The sequence below is a fragment of the Danio rerio genome, chromosome 3, assembly GCF_049306965.1.
Source record: "Danio rerio strain Tuebingen ecotype United States chromosome 3, GRCz12tu, whole genome shotgun sequence".
In the NCBI taxonomy this organism is placed as follows: domain Eukaryota; kingdom Metazoa; phylum Chordata; class Actinopteri; order Cypriniformes; family Danionidae; genus Danio; species Danio rerio.
This window is the reverse complement of record NC_133178.1, coordinates 12,091,123-12,109,675: the sequence shown is the minus strand read 5'-3', so window position 1 is coordinate 12,109,675 and position 18,553 is coordinate 12,091,123. Positions and strand designations below refer to the sequence as shown.

The 18,553-nt window shown below is 32.5% G+C and overlaps 2 protein-coding genes across 5 annotated transcripts in view; one reads left to right on the top strand and one right to left on the bottom strand.

Annotated features, from left to right (window-relative positions):
- amdhd2 (amidohydrolase domain containing 2) overlaps nucleotides 1-18,553 on the top strand; it is a 52,151-nt gene that overhangs the window by 748 nt on the left and 32,850 nt on the right. Inside the window, exons 2-3 of one of the 3 annotated variants that reach the window (XM_073938082.1) lie at nucleotides 14,624-14,701; nucleotides 18,037-18,209. The gene's annotated coding sequence lies outside the window, so the exon portion shown is untranslated. Of the gene's footprint in view, nucleotides 1-14,623; nucleotides 14,842-18,036; nucleotides 18,210-18,553 lie in introns of all 3 variants that reach the window. The other 2 variants (XM_073938075.1, XM_073938059.1) reach the window with 2 other exon arrangements.
- On the bottom strand, nucleotides 658-18,156 carry LOC108182805 (uncharacterized). 2 transcript variants are annotated; one of them, XM_073944191.1, is made up of 11 exons: nucleotides 18,031-18,156; nucleotides 14,779-14,835; nucleotides 14,580-14,699; nucleotides 11,783-11,840; nucleotides 10,297-10,343; nucleotides 9,684-9,767; nucleotides 9,512-9,607; nucleotides 7,434-7,523; nucleotides 4,763-4,816; nucleotides 4,603-4,683; nucleotides 658-1,412 (listed from the first exon to the last, which is right to left on the bottom strand). In XM_073944191.1, the coding sequence occupies exons 1-11, from the start codon at nucleotides 18,059-18,061 to the stop codon at nucleotides 1,378-1,380; spliced, it is 753 nt and encodes a 250-aa protein (XP_073800292.1). In that variant the 5' UTR covers nucleotides 18,062-18,156; the 3' UTR covers nucleotides 658-1,377. The 2 variants fall into 2 exon arrangements, with proteins under 2 accessions (XP_073800292.1, XP_073800293.1); XM_073944192.1 differs by having other exon boundaries at nucleotides 10,297-10,340; nucleotides 18,031-18,152.

The window sequence follows — 18,553 nt, the reverse complement described above, 5'->3', positions numbered from 1 at the left end:
TTTTTATTAAGAAATTATTATTTTTGAAATGAGAAAGTTGTGTTTCATCTGATTGAAAACCACAAATCCAAAATAAATAACTAGATGCATTTTGAAATCTGCTTTTCAAAATTTTGTTGGGTTTTGTTTGGTTTATTAATTCATTCATTAATCATATTCATTATTCATAATTCATTAATGTTGGACATGGCATATATTGTATGTTGTACAAGAAATAACTTACCTGAAAGAGGTTTTAGACTAAATATTGATTTTTATTTGGTTTGCACTTGTACTTGCGGAATAAATTACAATATTTCAAGAGTAATTATTGGAATTCATTAAAACTTCATTATTTATTATACCAAAAACAAAAATAAAACATTACTCCTTATTCACAATATATACACAATTCATAATTTTTTGTGTGCCACCCCAAGATTTGTTGTGGCCTTACTTGGCCACCCCTAAGAAAATTTTCTGGGGGCGCCACTGGGAACAATACGATTTAAGCCTATGTTATTCGTTTTTAAAATGCAAATATAACAATGTAAGAACCGTTGTTAATTTTTTATGTTTTAAGGATTAAGATTGTAATAGAAATAATATAATATAATTGAAAAAAGTAGGATACATGTTATCCCTAGCTGAATTTTATCAGAAATGAGGCAGATCCAAAAGGTTATGGATTTTATTAACAATCCAGACCAGAAGAAACTAAAGGAAACAAAAGAGAAGTGAGGAAAAGCATGAACGTCACACAAAAAAACTACAACTTAAAATACATTAGTACCGGGGTGTCCAAACTCGGTCCTAGATGGCCAGTGTCCTGGAGAGTTTAGCTCCAACCCTAATCATAGACACCTGACCTAATCAAGCTCTTACTAGATATATTAAAAACGTCATTGCATGTGCAGTGAAGCAAGTTGGAGCTAAACTCAGCAGGACACCAGCCCTCCAGGACTGAGGTTGGACACACCTGCATTAGTAGAAACAAGCTGAGCAAGATAAGGGCGGAGCTAATAAAGTACAATAGAAACTAACAGCAAATCACTACAAAACAAGAGTGCCAAATCAGGAGTGAATGTGAGTGTGTTTTGAAATATTAATATTTGCAAATAGTAAAAATTATAATTTCCCTTTAGAAAATTTAAAACCTTAAATCCTAACTTATCTTTACTTATGAAACATTTTTTTTTAAATGAAACATTATGGTCTGTACAAAACAAATGAAACTACAAAAAAAATGCAGTGATGAATTGTGGAATATAAGATTTGTATGTCTAAATAGTTCATTTAGAATTCAGGTTGGTTTTGTCCGACTCTTTCAGTTTTCCAGTTGTCTGTTTCTCCACATGTCTCTCATTCCCTCTGTTCTCCTCATCCATCCATCTCTTTCTAGATCGGGACTTCGTCCATCACTTCATATGAATCTGAAATGAGCATTTTAAGTCAATTCAAGAGGCAATTCAATCATAACTTAATGTTAAAACAGCTATTTATCAATACGTGGCTTTGATTCTCGGAAGCTGTAGAAACTAAAAATGTAAAACAGGAAATACGTTGGGACCGTTGTTTTTGTTTACAAAACTCAAAATGCTAAACGAGCTTCGGTTTTGTTGTCTGCTAAATGCTCATTACAGTCTGCATGACCCAGCAGAGACTTTTATTTCAGTATGTTGATGCACTTTCAACTGACACGGAATATTGAGGAGAGGGCGGGGCTTTCATTCTCTCATAGCAAACTAACAGTAAGAGGGGCATGGTCACAATATTGTGGCTGATAGTTACATTGTGAACTAAGACACATGAAAAATTGGAAGGTCAAAATTTAAAATGTACTCCTCTGATTTTTCTCTGTATATATAGCAGTGGTACCTGCAGCCGTTTATTACATAATTTAAATTCATTATTAAACGGTATATACTATGATATATTGACAAAGTAAGAAAGAATGACAACAAATAAAGGTGTGCGTTTGTGTGTTTTAAAGTGTGTATGTACTTGCATGGTGGGAGATGGGCAGGGCCAGACGGAATCTGTGGACATTTTTTGCTATTTCTGCGTAGAATTTTGGTAAAAATCTGTGGATTTCTGTGGAAAAATTTTGGGAGTATCCAGCGGAGTATCATTACTTACACCTTAATATATTAAATAAAAAGTAATAAATTACTGAATAAAAACTGAATAAATCCAGATTTACACATTTACTGAAGTAAATAAACAGAATTAATGATAGGCTAAAAATCTGCAGAAATCTGCGGAAATCTGCGGAAAATCGGCGAAAAATCTGTGGAATTCTGCGCGCGCAGATTCCGTGTGGGCCTAGAGATGGGTAAAGAAATCTATTGGCTTTAGTTTTGCCGGTGGTTTTTCCGCACCTAAAAATTACAATTCAGATAGCTATTGTTTAAAACAAGGTTCAAAATCAGTAAACGCTCTTTAAAACAGATAAACTTAATTGAGACATTTCCCAAAAGGCCTAAAACTAATGAGACAAATACTGATCCACCACACCTAGTCGAGACCGCAGTCTCATCAGCACCTGAGCCGGGGAAACTGTCTCTTTCATCAGACAGATCAGATCAGATCAGCCTCCTCGCATGGAACCGCTAGCATTCAAGGTGTTTTAAACTATTTTATCTGACAGTGTCATAAATAAGCAAACCATCTTTATTCTCACAACGAGTTTCTGAGTTTTCTCACCTTTCAACCGAGTTTGTTCCACTGAGGTGATGTGCGAAGATATTCAGTGCTGTTGCCAAAATATGCTATATGCGAATTTGTAAACGCCTGTCCTGCTAATTCAAATTATTTGACTAAATGAATTAAATTGTAACTGACCGACGCAACATGGAAAACAGTTTAATATAGGCTTCTCTAAAACTGAATATTTCATTTTACTTTTATTTAGGCTAGATTATTATTTTATTTGACAATCCAGTTCGTGATTCGGCATTGTTAAAGCATAGCAAATTTCTTTTGAAGCACTTGTCATTCGTTTTTTTTATTTTATCTAGAAGAGAACTGACAAAGAAAAATATTTAAACAAAGAGACAAACTATATACTACCAAGAAAAATATACAAATTAGTTATATTTTTGTTTGAGCCCATCCACTACTACTTTGCGGGTGGATAATTTTCGGTCAGCGGAAAGTAAGTATTTAATTAATGCTTCAATAATTTTATTGTATCACAATCTTTTGTCATATATTTGCAATTTTTTAACATGTCATCATTTTAAAGAGTACGTCTTGAGCGTCTGATTTTTCCTAGGTGCTGATGTGCTTTTATTACATTTAGATTTCAGCGAAATATTAAAATTATGTCATAACGAATGCCCTTAAATAATGTAGCCTTTGACTGTAAGCATCCGTGTTTCTTGACATGATTGGGGGAAGGAGGCGGGCGGTGCTGGATTTGTGCATACCTTGGAATAAAATCCTGCAGGCGCCCCTGATATATAGTGCTGTATAATTTGTCCTCATAATCTTTTAATCAAACCCCATAACCTTCTCTGCCCCCTCGAAATGACTTTTCTTCATTTCTGAACACATGGATGTACATTACAATATAGGAAAAATTAAATTAAATGCCTCTTTAATGGACTATAGTTCAATTTAGCAACTTGTTAGCAACCTTAAACTAACAGTGTAAAAAAATCATGAGGATGGTTTAACTGGTGTGTTTTATTATGTAGAATAAAACGTGAAAGTATCTTGTAGCTACAGCAATTATCCAGTTAAAAACAGCCATAAAGGTTGAGGAAGGAAGACCAAACTAAATAGAGTGATCCACAGCAGTGTCTCTCAACTGGTGGGTCGCGTGTGGTCAAAAAAACAACAAAAGTTTATTTTTTTAAGTTATTTTGCTTATACCGGACTTTTATTTTGAAATGTGTGCGCGACAACCGTACTGTTTGACATGTGAAATTCAATTTAATTATTGCAACAAATATGTTGAAGCGCAAGTACGAAAAAGACTTAAAGCCTCAGTGTCAAATGTAGTGAGGTGCTCTCATAAGAGAGCATGAAACTTTCTAAATTAAAACAACATTTAGAAACCAGAAAACATGTTTTATTAACAGTTTATTATTAACAGTATTTGTCGTTTTAATAAAATATTGTTTATTGGTAAGTCTTGGTGAATTTCTTGTATCTGTCACTATTTGTTTATGTTAAAAAATAAATGCAAATTAAGTATAATTCCTAAAATTGTATTAAAGTTCCCAAAAATTTGGGTCGCGGCTTGATGACCATTTAAAAATGTGGGTCCCATGGTCAAACCAGTTGAGAACCCGTGATCCACAGAATAGTCACACTCTGTAGTGCAGCGGCTACCTATTGTTGTCAATTTAAAATGAGTTTGAGTTTACCACAGACCATATTTAAGCGATTGAACTGAAATACCATTGAACAAAAGACATTGACTCTGAGACGACGGAAGCAGGAAGTGCTAAAATGCTAACTCGCTTCCAGGTTTTTATTATTGACACCATAGTTCCTCCACTCTATACAGACTGTTGTATTTCCCCTAATTTAAGTCTATATGAGTGAGTGACATGATATCTTGTGTGTATTATTACAAACATAATCACACATAAACAGACATCACAAACTCACCTCCATCCTCTAAATCATGGACTGCTGTGAAGCCTGAATTGTTGTATATACAGTCTGACCCAGACATTATTTCATACGACTCTGAAGAGAACAAGATTAGTATTTATTTCATTGAAAACACAAGTTTACAAACTAAACAACACACATTGAAGCAACGTACCAGTGTCAGTGTGGTCCATAATGGGATTTCCATCATCATCTGGATTAATATAGTCTAAGGGGGGAAAAAGTTTTTAGAGTTTAGAGAAAACATGACAGAGTTTATTCAAATTGAGACATTTTTTCAACTTTCACTGATTAATTATTAATTTACATACAGTTGAAGTCAGAATTATTCGTCCCCCTGAAATATTTTGCCCTAATTTCTGTTTAAGGGAGAGAAGATTTTTTTTCAACACATTTCTAAACATAATAGTTTTAATCAATTTTAATAACTGATTTCTTTTTTGCCATGATGACAGTAAATAACATTTTATTACATATTTTTCAAGACACTTCTATACAGCTTAAAGTGACATTTAAAGGCTTAACTAGGTTAATTAGGTTAACTAGGCAGGTTAGGGTAGTTAGGCAAGTTATTGTATAACGATGTTTTGTTCTGTAGACTATCGGAAAAAAATATCTTAAAGGGGCTAATAATTTTGTCCTTAAAATGGTGTTTAAAAAATGTAAAACTGCTATTATTCTAGCCGAAATAAAACAAATAAGACTTTCTCTAGAAGAAAAAAGGTTATCAGACATACTGTGAAAATTTCCCTGCCCTGCAAAACATCATTTGAGAAATATAAAAAAATAATAATAATAAATTCAAAGGGGGGCTAATAATTCTGACTTCAGCTGTATATATGAGCAAACTATAGAAAAGAAAAATATATCTTTAATCACATGTTTTAACATTGTATCTGTTTAGGACACAATACTAAATCCTGAAACAAATCTATCATACACCTGGCGCAATAAGGTGCAAGACGTATTTGGCACGATTTGTTACTATTTCTAGACCAGCGCGACCCTAATTTTCAAGTTTTACACCACGTTGTTTAAATGGCAAATCCTATTTGCGCCAGTTTGTGAACTCATGGGTGTGCTGGTCTAAAAAGGAGGTGTGTTAAGGCGCATTGTTGGTGTGTTGCTATTTTAAAGAACTGAAAAAAAACTGCAACATTGACCAACTAAAAGCTGCTCTAAAGTGCAGCGCTGAATGCGTTAGTTATGTTATGCACCTATGCAGGTTCAAACACATACACATTGCTTAATACACACAGAATGTACAACAATACACAAATATCTTTACATATGAAAACAAGATTGAAGGATTGAAAGAAGGATTGAAATGTTACAAAATTATAATTTTCTACATAAATATAAAAACCTCTGCCTTCTTCATGTCGGGGGACAGTATTTATGACAATTTACTTTAGTATGATATTATTATTAGCAGTATTATTTATTATACGTATATTTATATTTGCACTAATAAAAACAGGTTTAGATTTGTCCACCTGTCAGGTTTTGGAGACGTATGCATCACCATAAGGAGCATAAGAACAGGACGTGTGTGCTTTTTGACTTTACTCGGTTATTATTGTTCATATATTCTTTTGCTGGAACCGAATTTAGAAAAAGTTTTAAAAACTAAATTGAATATGTAGGGTAATGGATGTCTTCAGTGGAATGCGTACAACACCGTTTCCTTATCCACTGAAGTAAAGGAGTAAAGAGTAAAAGTAAGGTAAAGAGAAAGTAAAGAGGCCAAATAGAGGAGGCTCGTTCTTTATCCTCGCTGCAGATGGTCTGTTTAACTGTTTTCTCGCTAGTGAAGTGTTCAGTTTTTCCACTAACAAAATCCGCGATGTAAATAGCAAATGCAACATGCCACGACCCAACTGACTGTTAAAGGGAATAGGAGAGGAGACTCTGATTAGTTTAATGCACAATATGCTCAAAACACACCCATAACTCATTGAGAGAATAAGCACAACCCTGTTAGACCTTTGCCGGGGGGCAGTGCATATTTTCCATCATTAAAATAGCAAAAGTGGATTCAGACATGAATCTATAATGCTTTTTCGCCATTTGCTTTAGACTTTGTGCCTAGATAGTTAAAATAGAGCCCCTAGACTGGAAGTTAAATTGTCTTACACTTAAAAAATGTTGTTTGCTGTTGGTTCAAACTACTAATTTAAAATGAGCTGAAACATCACAATTCCTGAGTTTTTTTTTTTTTGGCACAACTTAATTGTTTTTTGTTCAAACTTAAATGTTATAAAAACGAATAAGTTAACTTAATTTCTTCATTTGGTCCCAACACAAACTGATTGTGTGGAACCCAGCCTTTTTTACAGTGCTCAAGTCTCAAAGACTTCCAATGTGTGACTAGATGCTGGCTGCAAAGACAAAAATACAAAATGTGTGACACCTAATTTGCTATATTGTAAATTCTGTCAGCAGCCACTTATGTAACATATAGAAAACAATTAAAAAAAAGTTTAAATACAACAATATGACCAAAAAAATGTATTCGAAAAATGACATTTTGATAAATGAAAAATACAGTTTTAAATGACAAAATAAACAAAAATGTAACAAAAACAACACGATAAAAATACTAACTAAAATAAAAAATAAAATAAATCCTGGTATCCCTTGACTTAAACAAAGAAATATAAATTTCCCTGACATTCAAAGATTCGATATCTGTATTAGACATTTTAAAATTCCATGATATTTTAAAAATTGATCCGTGGGAAGTGGAACTCTGATTATTGCAATATGAACAGAATTTTAGGTTTATAGCACACATTCAGCTATATGTGTGTGTGGTCTCTCACCTTCATCTTCAGTGGTGTTTTGAATTCGTTGTGTTCGTTTGCGGGGTTGAGCATACACGCATCCCTCCATATTCTCATATGACTCTCCATCTGTAGAGAAAAGAGATCAAACACATCAGACCACAAATCCAACTGAGATACAACCTTCCCCTATTCACATCCACTACACCAAGAGCCTGTACAAACTTTGTCAAACGAACAGGGAAATATATTAGGCAAATTTTGTTGTTGCATAGTCTAAATAATACCTCGATCAGGGTTGTGTTTCTGAAAACCATTGTTAGCCAACTAAGGCCGCAAGTTCCGTTGTTACAAACATAGTTCATTGATTTGACGTTTCTCAAATCCGTCATTCCAACGAACATTCGCAAACTGCGTCGCAAACTTGTGCACTTGTAACTACACCTCTGAAGCTGTAGTTAGAAACATAGTTCCTGGCTGTGTTCTATTCCCAGTTATCCCCCTATGCCCTATTCAATTTGAACATTCTAACATTTAAACTTGGAATTGTTTTTTTTAAAAAGCATTAAAGTCATCTCTCTTAGGTGTGATTTGCTTTCAAAGTATACAGGGGGTTAATAATGCAGGAGGGCTAATAATTCTGCTAACGAAACAAAATTTTAGGCACAACTTGATTGTTTTGTGTTCAGTCCACCTTTTTTACGTTAGCTTAATCAATTTGTGTTGGGCCAACGTGAATGAATTGTGTGGAACCCAGCATTTTTACACACTGTTTCACACAAAGGATGTGTGTTGGGGATAACATTTAGGAATTGAGTTAACTTAGTAGCTTTTACAAATTTAAGTGATTGAGCGTAAAACAATTAAGTTATCGCCAAAAAACTCAGGAATTGTTTTGTTTTAGCTCATTTTAAACAAGTACACTGTAAAAAAAAAAAAAATCCACAATTATACACTTTATTTCCAGCAGCTGGGAGCCGAAAAAAAGTAAAATAACGGATATTAAATTAAAGACATTTACCATAAAATAACGGATATTAAATTACAGAAGTTTACCATAAAATAACGGATATTAAATTACAGAATTTTACCATAAAATAACGGATATTAAATTACAGAAATTTACCATAAAATAATGGATATTAAATTACAGAAATTTATCATAAAATAACGGATATTAAATTACAGAATTTTACCATAAAATAACGGATATTAAATTACAGACATTTACCATAAAATAACGGATATTAAATTACAGAAGTTTACCATAAAATAACGGATATTAAATTACAGAATTTTACCATAAAATAATGGATATAAAATTACAGACATTTACCATAAAATAACGCATATTAAATTACAGAAATGTACAATAAAATAATGGATATAAAATTACAGACATTTACCATAAAATAACGCATATTAAATTACAGAAATGTACAATAAAATAACGGATATTAAATTACAGAAATTTACAATAAAATAACGGATATTAAATTACAGACATTTACCATAAAATAACGCATATTAAATTACAGAAATGTACAATAAAATAACGGATATTAAATTACAGAAATTTACCATAAAATAACGGATTTTAAATTACAGAAATTTACCGTAAAATAAAGGATATTAAATCACAGAAATTTACCATAAAATAACGGATATTAAATTACAGAAATTTACTATAGAATAACGCATATTAAATTACAGAAATTTACCATAAAATAACGCATATTAAATTACAGAAATTTACCATAAAATAAAGCATATTAAATTACAGAAATTTACCATAGAATAACACATATTAAATTACAAAAATTTACCATAAAATAAAGAATATTAAATTACAGAAGTTTACCAAAAAACTTTATTTATTTCTGTAATTTAATATCCGCTATTTTACAGTATATTTATGTAATTTAACGGCCGTTATTTTACTTTTTTTTTCGGCACCCCAGCTGCCCGGAAACAAACCATAAAAATTACAGATATTTTTATATAGTGTAGTTTGAATCAACACCAAACATTTTTTGAGTGTAAGTGCAACATCAGATTTGTTAATATCGTGCAGTCCTAATGTACAGTATGTGTAAAAATAAAGTGTCCGTCTTCACCGGTGTCGGTCAGATTGCTGGGCAGCTGCAGGGTGTTTAGTTGTTCCTCTGTCCTCATCATTTCCTCTTCTCCAGTTGCATCTGGGTTCAGATAATCTATAAGCAACACCCATTAAATACACCAATAAAAAAAAGCACTCAGAAAATCACTGTCAGACAGGACAAACCATACCTTCATCTGGAGAAACATAAAATGTGATCTTGTCCTGGTTGTTGTAGATTGCTGCCTCCACATTCTCATAGGACTGAGTCTCATCTGTCCGAACAAGCAATACATATTGACTGCGTCTTGAGTGTTAAAAATATCAGTAAATAAGCAGTCTTTCATATTTTGTAATTTGTTTTTTTTTATTTTTAATATTTATTTATGCATTTGAATGGCATTATGGGATCTTGATTTGTCAATTTGACAAATGAACATTTCTAATATGATATATCACCCGGGTTGGTGTGATGGTACAAAAACCTTGCAATACAAGTAACTTCCAGTACATTTTCAGTAATTTTACTTAGTTATTTCTCTTTATATTACTTCTTATACAATATATTATTACTAAAATTCAATTAAAGTCACTTTGTTAAACTGTAGAGTTGAATTTCCAACATTAAAAGTCGACAGAGCAGAGATCAAGACCTCATAATGCAATTCACAGCTGTAAATAAACTCAAAACACTTGTGAGTCACATACAGAAACTGTTTATAAACAGATATGTTTAATAGTGTAATGTGGTGTAGTGATCACCTTTTTATATACAAAAACATTTTTAAAATAGCTATATTTTACCCTTCTTGTTGTTTTGAGGTTTCTCCATGTATCTCTGAGTGCTGCTGCTGTACAAAAACACAAAACAGACATTTTAATACACATTTCTTTTATTTGTATATTTCCAGCACACAAATAAACAGCCAGTCATTGATTGAAGCATGAAAAACTAATAAATAAACAAATCCATGACAGACGGTTAAAGATAAAAAGCAGAAAATGGAGATTTGGTAAGAGAAGTCTTTGCTCGTCTCTTTCTTATGGGGAAGTCATGAACACTTTCCTTAACTGAGGCAAGCAACACCTGCAGTTATTTTGGAGCTGTTATGGGGTGAGTTTTGTTGTAAACATTTGTTTTATTTGCATTTGTGTTAGAGCGGCATGAGGTTAGCGATGTCGCCTCACAGCAAGAATGTCTCTGGCTCGAGTCCCGGCTGGGCCAGTTGGCAATTCTGTGTGCAGTTTGCATGTTCTCCCTGTGTTTGGGTGGGTTTCCTCCGGGTGCTCCAGTTTCCCCCACAGTCCGCTTTATTTAAATTGAATGTAATAATGTATGGGTGTTTCCCAGTACTGGGTTGCAGCTGGAAAGGCATCCACTGCGTAAAACATATCCTGAAATAATTGGCGGTTCATTCCGCTGTGGCGACCCCTAATAAATAAGTGACTAAGCTAAAGGAAAATGAATGAATGCATTTGTGTCTATTGCATGTTTCCAGTAATTGATTGAAACATGAACAAAAGTAAACAAATCAATGACAGGCGGTCAAAGGTGAGAAGCAGAAAAATGAAGAGATTTGGTAAGGAAAGTCTTGATAAAAATGTGAAGAAACCTATTAAAAACAAACCTTTTTTATATGAAATGGAAGATGAAATACTGTTGCATGGCATTCCTTTCCATTAAATGATTGTACTATTTAGATCAATAAGAGTTTTATTTTATTTTCAGGACCTATTATAGTACTAAATTGGATTTTTGCTGTAGGAATTATAATCTCTTTATGACCTTTCAAAACATCAAGAGCAAAGAGTCTAAAACTACATTTCCAACTTTAACTTTAATAAACTTTGAATGCACTGAAATGCATTTTGAATATATATTTTCAAAAACTTTATCTCCAAACCAAAATTCTAAACAAAATGCTTCAAATTTAAGGTGGAAATTTAGGCTTTAAAGTTAGCTTTCAGGTAAACTTGTGTTTGGACCAAGTATGACACTTTTTTTTTTGATAAACTTTTTTTTTTTTTTTTACCAAAATGTTATGTTATGATATTGTTACTGTATGTGTATTATTATAATTGTTATTTGTTGTAGTATTACATGTTATATGTTGTTGTTTTTTTTCTTTACCTAAAAAATGTCAGATTTTTTTTTTTTTAGGATTAATTAAGTTATTTTTGCTAATAGTGTCAGCTTTGCCAGACATATATGCCAAGTATAAAACATTTAAAGCAATAAAGAAGTGTGAATAAAAAGAAAAATAAGTTTGCCAAAAGGCAAATGCATCACCCAAAGTTGTTAACAGTGACCGCGTTTCCATTTGTTTGTGGCCTCTTCTTTGCAGTGGCTGCAAATAAAAAAATTACATTTATAAAAAAAGAATGTAATAATATTATAAAAGAATTAGAGCAAGAATTGTTCAGTAATGAATAATTAAACAAGAAGCTTTTATGTTAATTATTTGCTTATATTTGTGTATGTATGTCTTCAGATGGTGTTAATTTAATATATAAATGTAAATTAGAGTATTTTTTTGTATATAGTATTATAAAATATTATTATTTAAAATATTTAAAACATATTTTTAATAAAATATTTTAACATTTTTTTTTTTTTAACTTTTTAGTTAAAAATTTTTTTTGATTTTGTTTAAAAATGGATGTTTCCCAGTACTGGGTTGCAGCCGGAAGGGCATCTGCTGCGTAAAAACATATCCTGGAATTGTTTATGGTGGGTCAGTTGGTCAGACAGTTGGTACATATATATTAGTGGTGGGACGTTATCGGCGTTAACGTGCTGCGTTAACACGAGACTCTTATCGCACGATAAATATATCGCCGTTAATCTATTCTTAAAGTTGGGTTGAGAGCTGTGTCTGTTCTACGCAAGTTGTGATGACTTTCACCTTGATATTTTAGAGCGGATGTATACCTGGCCGAATTTCGGACAAGTTTCGGAACCTTTGTGTACTCAAACTGTGAAATTACCTCATCAAACTTAACATGCTAACATGGATGCAGTTCACTGGAGTAAATCTAATTAACGTTAGCTCCACATATAACTAGTATCAGGCGCCTGCAAAGTTTATGCGTTCGAGTAAAACATATACACATAAAACGGAGCAGGTGCTTTTTAAAATGAATGAGGGTGAATGAAAGTCAAACCACTGAGACGCCTGACAAAAAAGTGAATCAAATCAGCAGGATGCCCCTCTGGGTCTTTCACTTACTTTAAAGACACTACTGACTATGCTTACATGGACATTAGTGATGTAGTTATTTGCAGGGCTTGACATTAACTTTTTTTGATCACCAGCCACTGTGGCTAGTAGATTTCCATCGTTACTAGCCACTGGCCATTTTCACTAGCCACACTTTACTTATTGGGAAAGTATATTTTAAATGCATAAATTTGGCTAAAATGACTTTAGATATTTAGATATTGTGTTATGTCCACATGCCTTCTCATTCATTTAACTTCTTGTGTGTATTGTGTATTAGCTTGCTCAGTGTGCATGAGCAAATGGGCTGTCGCAATGCAATCAGTTTTTATTTTACATGACTTTTCAGGGCTCAAAATTAAGGACCCTGAGCTCGGAGATAGTTGAGCACAGGGCTCCCGCCTGGTCTATAGAGGCTGTGAGGGGAGTACGAGATCAGGTGGTTCTCGAGAGCTCCCTGTGGTAAAGGAGGAGATGGGGGGTGTCTTTGGAAAACGAAGATAAGGGAGTAGTTCTAGCTAGGCTACTTATAGTGAGTTTGGATTAATCTGATTGGCTAACTAATGAATGTAGATTGGTGGCCTGCTGCAGTCAATCATATCACATGCTCCTCTCGAATTTAGTTTGTGAAACTTCACTAAAAGAAAACTACAATTTAAAAATGATTTCCAACCAGCCAAAGTGGCTAGTGGAGGTGTCTGTCTAACCCGCCAGAGCTGAAATCTACCCGCATTTGGCGGGTTGGCGGGTGTTAATGTAAAGCCCTGGTTATTTGCCATAATAGACAATAATATAATTAAGGTGTTTACGTGAAGTGCTTTCATGTAAGAGTTTCCTGTAATTTTGGGTGACTTTAACTGCAGTTCGCCAGTTTCACTCATGAATATTTCATTCATGCCCCCATGACAAACTGGGGTATTAGACACAAATAAGGTGTAACTGGTGAGAGTGTTATGGTATTTGATAACGTACGCTAAATAGAAAGAAAAAAAAACTGCATTTCACGATGTGTGTGTGTGTGCCAGTGGTCCTTTACTGACAGCCGATTGTGCGAATCTTGTCGGAAAATATGGTGAAAACTCCTACATGACTGTAATAATAGTTTGATTGCGGTGTTTACTTTAATAATGGCACTAATATCTGCATACTCCACATCTTAATTCCATTTCTGTTTAGTTCAGTTATGACTTTAGTCGGTTTACAGTAATCAAAAATCACTGTTTTGAGCATATGTAGGCCTACAGTTCAAAATTGATGTTTAACTGAATAAACTGTTAGTACACACAAGTACATCTTTTTGAACATTATTTATTTTCATCAGCAATTATCATAGTAGAATAGTTTCTCAAGCAGGTTGTGATGCATTTTTGGAAACAGGAGATGAGCCCCTGGTCTAATGCGCCACCTGGCTAGAGAAACCCATTCTCAAAGACTTATTATTTGGGTAGCACACATGCTGTGTTATGAATGCCTTCGGCAGAATTCAATTGAGCCATTTTAATCTAGATTAATTCCAAGATTACAGTGAGATTAATCTAGATAAAAAAATATCTATGCCCACTTCTATATATATATATATATATATATATATATATATATATATATATATATATATATATATATAACTTTTAAAAATAACATTTTGTTCATTTAGATTTCATTGTGACTGATATGGTCTGAAAAGTATTGTACTAAATTGCAAATGTATGTACATGTATATGTGTTGAAATGTACTGTAATATATTTTAATGGATTTAAGTTTTAAGATTGATATTTAACTTTATTTCAGCTCTAATTCTGTTCTTTGTACTGTACAATTTTTTACTTAATAATTTAAGTTTCGTTGAAAAAAAACTAAAACTTTGCCTGTGTGTTGACGATTGCCATTTCTCTGCCGCTGTGTTTTGCAGATGGTTGTGAACAGGACAATCCCAATCACAAAAGCTGATACAGGAACAGAGTAGAGTAACCAATCCGGCCGAGATGCTGTAAACACAACACACACAAATGAAAAACTGATCCAGCGTCTGATTTATGATGATGTTATGCCACACACAAAGCATACCTGTGTTATTTGAATTGGTTTTGACTGGTTTGAGATCAGGTTTGCTGTGGAACACACCTGTGGGCAAGTTTTAATCATCATTCTTTAGATATTAATATTCAGTTCGATTTTATATGTCACATAATAAAACACCATGCAAATGGTTAAATTATTTATAGTATTTTTTATGTCATAACTTTATAATATAATATATAAGCAATAGCTATCAGTGAAGTAAAATTAGTCGTTTGCTTCATTTCTGAATGAATCAGCCATTTGACTGAATCAGTTGAATATTTGACTCATTCATTAGGCATTTACAGCCCCCTACTGGTTAATTTAGTTCATAGCCTATTATTTAAAGCAAAAAACTATGCAAATAAGTAATTCCTATCAGTCAAATAACTAGTTTAAACAACAGTTTTGTAAATAAATAGTTGAATATTTGTGTCTTCGTTTAATAAAGAGGTGTTTGCTTCTGAATGAAGCTGCGTTTTGAACGAATTGATGATTTGTTGATTTGAATCATTCAATAATCTATTTATAAAGAGTCATTTTCTACATTTCTGAATGAATCATCCATTTGAATGAATTAATTGAACATTTGAATCATTCATTAGACATTTACAGCCACCTACTGGCAGATTTAGCTTATAGCTTAATTCACATGACTCAGTTTAATAATACAAACAATACATAAGTAGTAGCTATCAGTCAAATAAGTTTATGCAACAGTTAAATAGTAGAAGTGCTAACTCTTCATTCAATAAAGAGTAGTTTTGCTTCTGAATGAAGTGTGTTTTGAACAAATCAATAATTAAGTGATCTGTGATTTAAATCATTCAATTATCTTCTCATAAAAAGAGTCATTTACTTCATTTCTGAACGAATCATCCATTTGAACAAATCAATTGAACATTTGACTCATTCATTAGACAGTTACTGCCACCTACTGGCAGATCTAATTTATAGCTTAATTCACACAACTCCATTTTATAATATAAACAATACATAATTAAAAGCGATCAATCAAATAAGTTTATACAACAGTTCAGTAAATAAATAGTAGAAGTGTTGTGTCTCTGTTCAATATAGAGGTGTTTTGCTTCTGAATGAAGCCGTGTTTTGAATAAATTGATGATTCATTGATCTGAATCATTCAATTATCTACTTATAAAAAGAGTCATTAGGTGCGTTCGATATGAAGCACGACTTAAGGTTAAGCGCAGGCGGGGGCGGAGTTGAAAACGGAGCCGTCAGGTCGGACAATACAGGGGTCAAAGTTGCTGCAGTCATGACCGAATCACACGGCGTCATCACCATTTGTTTATTTATAACAGCAAAAGATTTGCAGTACAAATAAAACAGAATACAATCTTTACGAACTATAGTTCATTATTAAACAATAAGGCAATTATAAATTAAATTTAAGTAGCCTATATAACAAACGCATGAGAAATATAGAGGAAAACGAGAGGGCACATAATAAGGAAATAAATATTCACGAATGGGGTTATTTTGGATAATAAAAGCATTTTTAAAAAAGCACTTTAATAGCTTTAAGAGCAAAATAAATGAGCTAAGTTACACTTTAAGTAGAAATAAATGTCACAACATTTCTGCAAAAACTGCTTGACAGGAAATAAAATATTTTAGAATCACATAGTTTTATATTTAATAACATTTTTTAAAACTAATTCATCAAGAAATCTTTTAAGATCAATAATGATAATTATTTTATTACAAGTTTGTAAGACTTATTTGAGTTAATAAATAGGTTGATTACTAAAATATATAATTTGAACCATTTATGGTGCTGAATAAAGTAAATACTCTGTATAAAAAGGTTGAATAAACCTGTGCAAACAGTCTAGTCTTCATAAACAAATTATTGAACAAAAGATGATGCTGCAATAAAATATTTGTAGTCTTTTAATAAGCACGATGTGTACAAGATAGAGATGGTATGAAAAATGAATTGTTTTTTTGAAATTTGTGAGACGGAATTTGTCCAATAATAAACCCGAAACACAGGTGGTTGTTGTCATGTAATATCCGTGTTGTCATCGCAGCTCCAGCAGTCGCTCTTCAGATGCTGCACTGGCTGAGTCTGCCATTTGATCTCGAAGTGCTGTCGCGGTACTTTGATGCCACATGTGACAGTCAAGTGGCGTCGGCGCAGCGTCAATCCGGACAAAATTTCTAACTGACGTGCACCACTTTAAGATCTGCACAGCGATGCATGTAGTCGAACACACCTATTTACTTAATTTCTGAATGAATCATCCATTTGAAGGAATCAATTGAACATTTGATTTATTAATTTAACGTTTACAGCCACCTACTGGCAGATTTAGCTTATAGCTTAATTCACGTAACTCAATTTAATAATATAAACAATATATAAGCAATGGCTATCAATCGAATAGCAAGTTTATACAACAGTTGTGAACAGTCTATGTTCAATTAACATGTTTTGTTTCTGAATTAAGCTGCGTTGGGAACAATTTGATAATCCAGTTATTCGTGATTTGAATGATTCAATTATCCACTCATAAAAAGAGTTGTTTTCTTCATTTCTGAATGAATGATTGACCAGATGACCACTGTTTAACCACTACAGCCTACATAAATACTGTTGCCGTGTACACTCAAAACATTTTATCACAAGATATTGCTTCAAGTTGTTACGTAAAATAACTGCAATAAATGACATTTTACAGTGTTAAACTCAAAACGCAGCCTATTATATTCTTCTGTATTATCATTGAAATGATCATTAAACTGAAAATGATACATTTTTTCACTCGCTAGACAAAACTTTCTGTTCAAAAGCACTGTAAACTTATAGATTTGCTTGATTTCTGAGACCCCCCTCACACTTTCAGTCTTACTCTGTTTCTTTTCACATGCGATCCCAAGGGACAAGGTGTCTTTTTGTTTCTTAGCAGCTGCCACACATTTCCTTTCTACCATAACACACTTCCCAAAAACTAACCTTTACTAGTGTAGTTTTTTTTTTTCTGAAGTGTTTCTTATACTGCAAAACTACCCAATACGCACCAAAAACACAACAATTTAGAAGTAAATTTGACATTATTACTTTTTTGTTTTAAAAAATTTAAGAGTGATTATTAATTATTAACCCCCAAAAGGCACTATCTATTAATTAATATGTACGAATTATCTCTACAAACAACTCTTAAACAGTTAGTCTTCATAAAAATTCAGCACTGTACTAAATGTAAGTGTTTTTTTTTTTTGTCTTTTTACCTGTAGTAATGTTTTGGGTCGTCGTGTTCATCTTGAAGCATCAGAAAGCAAACCGTGAAGCACTCTTAAAGACGGATAAGCAAAGACTGACAGAGGAGGTGAAAACAGATGTGGCGGAAGAGAAGGAGGGAGCGAGAAATGGAGACAAACATCAAATGTGAAAAAGGAGAAGTGAGAGGGTAAACATGCCGTAAACATGAAGCTATAAATCTAATATAACAAATAAACTTTTACTGATCTTTTATAAACAATAAGATCATAAAAATAAAGGTAATATAACTTTAAATTTATATATATATATATATATATATATATATATATATATATATATATATATATATATATATATATATATATATATATAAACTATCTTGTTTAATTACTTTTTGTAATCATAAATAAAGACACTGATTTTCAGAAGATGCCCACTAAAATGTAATCTAATCTAACAATAATTTCAGTCAAAAAAACAAAAACAATTCTCATTCATGCTTATTTTAAAGAAAAGAATAGCATCATTACA